Source organism: Acanthisitta chloris, unplaced genomic scaffold, assembly GCF_000695815.1.
Source record: "Acanthisitta chloris isolate BGI_N310 unplaced genomic scaffold, ASM69581v1 scaffold60, whole genome shotgun sequence".
Taxonomy (NCBI): Eukaryota; Metazoa; Chordata; class Aves; order Passeriformes; family Acanthisittidae; genus Acanthisitta; species Acanthisitta chloris.
This window is the reverse complement of record NW_008650891.1, coordinates 1-6559: the sequence shown is the minus strand read 5'-3', so window position 1 is coordinate 6559 and position 6559 is coordinate 1. Positions and strand designations below refer to the sequence as shown.

Below are 6559 nucleotides of genomic sequence, written 5' to 3'. Positions count from 1 at the left end.
CAGGAAGACTTCTTACAGGGCAGAATGCCAGGAAATCCCTACAGCAGCAATGAGCCTGGAATTGGACCACTCATGAGGGACATCAAGAACAAAATCTGCCAGGACTGTGACCTGGTGGCTCTGCTGGAGGATGACAGTGGCATGGAGGTGAAAATGCACATGTGGATTTTTGCACAGCTGTGTGGGGAGGCTGGTTTGGGGCAGCTGGTGGTTGCTAGGATGGTGATGCAATATAAACTTGTTCTTAAATTATTTTCTCCCTTTCAGCTGTTGGTGAACAATAAGATCATCAGTTTGGATCTGCCTGTGGCTGAGGTCTACAAGAAGGTGTGGTGTCCCACTAATGAGGTATGTGTTATCTTTGTTAACAGCACAAAGCAGCTGTCCTTCATTGTAATAAAAACATGGGAAAAACCCAAAATTACATGAGTCAGGATTTACTTAATGACATATAATTTCTTGGGTACAATTGTCAGCACTTTTGGGGGCTCTATTGGGATAGATTGTGCTCAATCCTGCAGCAGGAGTGATCCAAAGGCATTCAGTGCTGCCCAGATGAGCTGTGTAGTGTATCAGATATGTGACTGTTGAGGAACAAACTTCCCCAAATTCCTTTGGGGAAAGAGCTGAACTTTGTCACCTCCTTTCAGAGCACATTTCACACTCCATCTGCACATGACAGTTTTGGATGTGTGTGTGTGTACAGGCAGGGACACCAGATTGCTCCATCAGTCTGTGCTTCAGAGATGAGCCCAAGTTATTTCTGCAGAGAACATCCAATGTTTCTCCATATTTGCACTTCTGCTCTTGTGCTTTTCATAGGGATCTCAAGCACTTGGCAGATTCATCTTCCCAGTTTGCTTTTTTTATTGTGTCTTGTCTGTTTTTCACATGAAGAAATGGACCCAACAGTCTGAAAGGACTAGTCCACCATGTCACAGAAAGCTTGTTCCAGAGGGGAATGTGGTCCAGGACAAGCTCTTCCTTCCTTTTCTTGTAGCTACTAAAATAAACACCCACTGAGACAATCAGTTAAATCTTGCCCATTGCTAATATATTCTTTAGAGGCACTTGAGATGATAAAAAAGACTGATTTGCCCAACATTTCATGTTCATTCCTCACTTTCTCCTCAGTTCTAATCCCCTTTGGAACCTCAGTTTCCTGTGGGGATGAGTTCAAACAAAATGCTTGTTTTCAGTGGGAAAATGGTTCTCATCAAGCTTTAGTTCAATAAAAAAGTCTTATGCACTGCAAAATCAAAACCAAAGCTTGTGACAGGGATCACTTTTAGCAAGGCACTGCTTGGCTAGGGAGGTGATAGGCTCTGATTTGACTCTGCTCCAGTCACTGCTGGAAATCAGCACATGTGCTGCCCTGTCCTGGCTGCTCAGAGCTGTTCCCAGGGGATGCTGAGCTGGAGCTGGCTGCAGCTCTCCCAGGATGCAGCACTGATGGTGAAAGGCAGAGTTTGCTCAGCACTCCTGTGCACGAACAGCTTTCATCTGTCTTCCTTTGTGAGCACCTCCAAGGCTCTCCCGGCAGCACAGCTCACGTTCCCTGGGAAATCGACAGGCGCACAAGAACACAACCTCAGGCCCCGTTTTGTTTCCCTTGTCTCTCACTGGCTTTTTTTTGTTCATCTGCCATTTTACCAGGGCCCCTGTGGTGTTAATTGCTGGTCTCTAGCATGGCCTTTGAGCAGCTCTTCCCCCCGGGGCTTTCCCAGTGCTTATGTATTTGCTGTGACATTAAGCACTGCTTATTCCACATTAGGCTTAGCGCACTCGATGACAGGTTTTCTCTCACAAGGTCTCCTGCTCCCAAATCTGGGATTTTTCTTTTCTGCTTTTTATTCAGGCCTATGGATTAAAAATGGAAAGTTTTAGTGATATGCTGTCAGTATTTTCAGCTGGAAATGCATCTGGAAAACTAGCCCTTTGCCAGAGTAAAAGCACAGCTCATTTGGCTCTATCAGTTTAGTGATGGACTGTCTTGTTGAAAGCTCATTAAATTGCCTTTTGCTCCTCTTCCATTTTCCATCCTTACAGATTTTATCTGTTTGAAAGCATTCATCCAATTTGCCTCTCCTGTTTCATTTCCTGAGCTGTGCCTGATGCCTGTATTTCCCAGGTATGCTGTGCCATACCCTCAGAGCTGCCATGGAAAACAGGTGTTTCTCTGGAGATGAACCCATTTTCCTTGGCTTGATTTTTGCCCTGGTGCTGAAGGAAACTTGGAGGAGATGTAAGGAGGAAGACACTGTTTCTTACTAACCTGTCAATTAATTGGCAATGCCAAGAAAATCTGGACAGCCCAATGGATGAGTGATTGATGTTTTTGCAGGTGGCTTTGCTGTTGTTTTTACTTCATCTCCCTATGAGGAGAATGAGGGAGGGAGAGATTTCTGTCTTACCAGCACGAAGGAGGACTGAGGCTGAAGTGACTGTTCCTGTGCAGAGAGTCAGACTTGTATCTGAGTGCCCAGAGAGATAGAATTAATAGCAAGCTCTGCTCTTGCAGGGGGAGCCCATGAGGATCATTTACCGCATGCGAGGGTTACTGGGAGATGCCACTGAGGAATTCATCGAGTCTCTCGACTCCACGACTGGTAATGCATTTGTCTGCTGAAAGCTGGGATTAGATTTGAAATCTGAGGTTTGCTGCAGAGCAATGACGCTATTATCCTCACAGCAGTGAGCTTACAGTTGATTGACGTTGCTTTTGCTGCCTTTTACCTGCTTCACCTAAAGTGAAGGAGGATTTGAACAACGCTTTAAAGCTCTTCTTCAAATGGGAACACTTGCATGGCACAGGGACCATTCTGCCCAGCCCCTCTTCAGATTCCTGCTCTTAATTCTGTTCAAATTCAGCACAGCTCAAGTGATTTGAACTGCTGGGAAATGTGGCCTGCTCTCTGCTCCATTTCTGCTTCATTGTTTTGCTCTGTGGGCTGCACCAGCTTGGCATGTTGTTGTTGCTTGCCTCTCCTCACTTTCTGTGTCTGTCCTGTAGATGAAGAGGAGGATGAGGAAGAAGTTTATAAGATGGCAGGTGTCATGGCCCCGTGTGGAGGCCTGGAGTGCATGCTCAACAGACTGACTGGCATCAAGGACTTCAAACAAGGCCGACACCTCTTAACTGTGAGTCTCAACCTCTGCCCTGGAGGCTCAGGAGTTGCGTGATGGGAAGTGCCACACATGTTAGTGAAGTTTAGAAAATCTGCCTTGTGTGGAGCAGAAGGTTCAATTCACTACTTAATAAAACCACAAGAAATCCCTTCTTTCCCTCTCCCATTCCTCTTGGTTAACAGTTCCTTAAAAGAGTTGAAGTGTGCCACAAGAAATCCCTTCTTTCCCTCTCCTATTCCTCTTGGTTAACAGTTCCCTAAAAGAGTTGAAGTGTTAGGAGCTGAGGAGTTGGTAAGACTAAATCCTGTCTTACCAGAGTGATTATTTTCTGCCTTGGCCTTACCTGAAAACCAAAGCTATGCTAAGATTGAGGAGTTGGTAAGACTAAATCCTGTCTTGCCAGAGTGATTGTTTTCTGCCTTGGCCTTAGCTGAAAACCAAAGCTATGCTAAGATTTGTATTGCTGTAAAAATCTGGCTCGTGCTGTACCCCAGAAGTCTGGAAACCAGGTGTATTATTGGGTGCTTTTAGCTTCAGCAGAATCCTCCTGCTCGTTTCAAAGGTACCATAAAAATTGTCTTCTGTGTTTTGCAGGTGCTATTAAAACTCTTTAGTTACTGTGTGAAGGTGAAAATAAATCGTCAGCAGTTGGTCAAGCCAGAGATGAACACTTTGAATGTCATGCTGGGAACTCTTAACTTGGTAAGGACAACCTGGACTTCCATAAAGTGTTATTTTTCCATGGACTCCAATGAATTTAAGCTACTTCTGGCTGCCAGATTGCCTTGTGACATCTACAAGAGATGTGAAATATTGCTGTGCAAGTTACCTGTTAGATACTCCTTTTCTGTTAGTGTGTGGGGCAGCTAAACCACTCACTCCTGGTGTCCCACTAACTGCTCCCATCTTCTGCAGGCTCTGGTGGCTGAGCAGGAGAGTAAGGACAGTGGAGGAGCAGCTGTGGCAGAGCAAGTGCTCAGTATAATGGAGATCATCCTGGATGAATCCAACGCAGAACCTCTGAGCGAGGACAAGGTGAGTGCCTGGGGCTCCGTGCACGAATGGAAATGTTGACTGGGATTCAAGGCTTGCAAATATCTGATTACAGGGATGCTGAGCTTCAGGAGCTGCTAGCTGGGAGTCTAACCATGGCTTGGTAGCATGTCTTAGCAGGCCTTGGAGGTAGGGCACGAGGAGTGCCCTGAACCAAAAGCACTGTAAGGCTTTGTTAGGATGAGTCTTGCACAGTTGGGGTGGAGGTTGTTAGCACTGTTTGGATCTCTTCCTTCCTGCTTTGGGCCACAGGCCAGGGAAAGGCAAGAAAAGACACAGCTCAGCCTTGGATTTTGGAGTGGTTTTGCATGTGTTGAAAATGTGATTGATTTTGCAGCTAATTGAGGCTGAAATTGTATCTCAGCTCGATGAGAATGAGAAGAGTTTCTCACTCATCTCTTGAAACCAAGTGTGGATAGGAATCTGGCATCTTTTGGGTTGGAATTTTTACTTTTTGACTGGAAAATGCTTTAATAGTAGGTGGAAGAAGTCAATGTCAGCTAGAGGAGTTGGTACAGTCACTCCACAAGTCCTGTGGGAATGGGGCTGAGCTTTGTTCATCAGGGATTAGTGATTTTAATCCCTCACAACTGGAGTGGTCTACCTGCTACTAGAGTGAGGATTTTCTTGAAGGTTGTAGCTTTATTCCTGAACATAAATCCTGCTTTTTCTCCTTTGCAGGGCAACCTGCTCCTCACAGGTGACAAAGACCAGCTGGTAATGTTGCTTGACCAGATAAACAGCACTTTTGTCCGTTCCAACCTCAGTGTCCTGCAAGGCCTTTTACGCATCATCCCATACCTGTCCTTTGGGGAGATGGAGAAAATGCAGATCCTGGTGGATAGATTCAAGCCCTACTGTAACTTTGATAAGTATGTTGGCATATTTCAGGCATTGGACTAGGTTTGCTCAGGGAGGTGGTGGAGTTACCATCCCTGGAGGTGTTTTAGAGGTGTCTGGATGTGACAGGCTGACTTGATGGTCTTATAGGTCTCTTGCAACCCTGATGATTCTAGGATGTTTCAGCTAGAAGCACATGAAATCAGTTGTACTGACACATCTGTACCTTTTTTTTTTTCCCCCCTCATTGCTGCTTACTTCAGTGTAATGCAAAGCTCCAGAGATTCCTGGGGCATAAGCTTAATTTCAAGTTTCATTTCTAAGTCATTTTTATAAGAAATATGTCAGCTTGTAGCTCAAGAAATAGGTCTTTAGGGTATGTTCTGAGGTGACAGGGTCTGAGTAGCTTTTCTGAGTCTCTGAGCTGGAGTAGGTACATCATTTAGCTATAATGTACTGAGACTCAGGCAGAGATGTTTGGAGAGCCTCCAAGTTACCATTTCTTCCTTTTGCCCAGGTATGATGAGGAACACAGTGGAGATGATAAAGTTTTCCTAGACTGCTTCTGTAAAATAGAAGCAGGAATAAAGAACAACAGCAATGGCCATCAGCTGAAGGATCTCATCCTGCAGAAGGGGATTACACAGAATGCCTTGGATTACATGAAAAAACACATTCCTAGTGCAAAGAAGTAAGAGTCACTACTTAATGTGTGTGGTTAGTGTGTGTGGTTCTCCTGAGCATCCTTCTCTCATTCCATCAGCACAATCAACACAAGTCCTTGTTTATAAGCCTTTAGAGTAGGAACTGCTGTGATGCAGAGGGTCTGGTGAGACAGTGCAGCTTTAGGGATGGGCTAAAAGGCCTGAAATCTTCCCATTTAATACACATCCAAGCTGATCTCTTAAAGGCCTGAAATCTTCCCATTTAATACCCATCCAAGCTGATCTCGTCTGTCACCATACTTCTTCCTGGTCCTCCCATGGCACTGTAACAGAACTTTTGCTGCTGAGGCCAACTCCAGAGCATAAAGGCTGAGCTAACACTGTGGCTATTAGCGTGCACAACATGGAAGTGGGAGTGTGAATGTCACTTCATTGAGGAGGGATGGAGTGGGGGAAGGTGCTTGGTGTGCCTGCAGCCTGTGCTCTGCTAGCTGTGCTGCTGGCTGGCAGCCAAGGCCTTCTCAGAACGGGTCACTGCCCTTCAGCTGCTGCCTCTTGTCTCCTGTGCAGTTTGGATGCAGACATATGGAAGAAATTCCTCTCTCGACCTGCACTTCCTTTCATCCTGCGCCTGCTCCGAGGACTTGCCACACAGCACCCTGCAACACAGGTAAGGAGACTGTCTGGAGGGCAAGCAGGACATTGGTGGCTTGTAACATTGCTTTTTGTGGCTGTAGCTATGGATTCATTTCTGTAGTACTTGATTCTACACTGATTTTTGTTGGGCTTGGAGAGACACAGCAGCTTCAAGTGTTCTGCTAGTGAGGGAAAGTGTGGTGGGCAGAGACTGCAGAGGGACCTGGATAGGCTGG

The 6559-nt window shown here is 45.7% G+C and overlaps 1 protein-coding gene across 1 annotated transcript in view; it reads left to right on the top strand.

The window, feature by feature from the left end:
* Positions 1 to 6357, top strand: part of LOC103798291 (E3 ubiquitin-protein ligase UBR4-like) — a gene marked incomplete at both ends in the record, with an annotated part of 45185 nt that extends 38828 nt beyond the window's left edge. Inside the window, 9 exon segments of the mRNA XM_009070547.1 lie at positions 1 to 147; positions 268 to 348; positions 2522 to 2609; positions 3014 to 3141; positions 3724 to 3831; positions 4045 to 4164; positions 4864 to 5054; positions 5540 to 5713; positions 6258 to 6357. The exon segment at positions 1 to 147 is cut by the window's left edge and continues 14 nt beyond it. Coding sequence (XP_009068795.1) covers positions 1 to 147; positions 268 to 348; positions 2522 to 2609; positions 3014 to 3141; positions 3724 to 3831; positions 4045 to 4164; positions 4864 to 5054; positions 5540 to 5713; positions 6258 to 6357 — 1137 coding nt within the window.
* Positions 6358 to 6559: the final 202 nt, after the last annotated feature.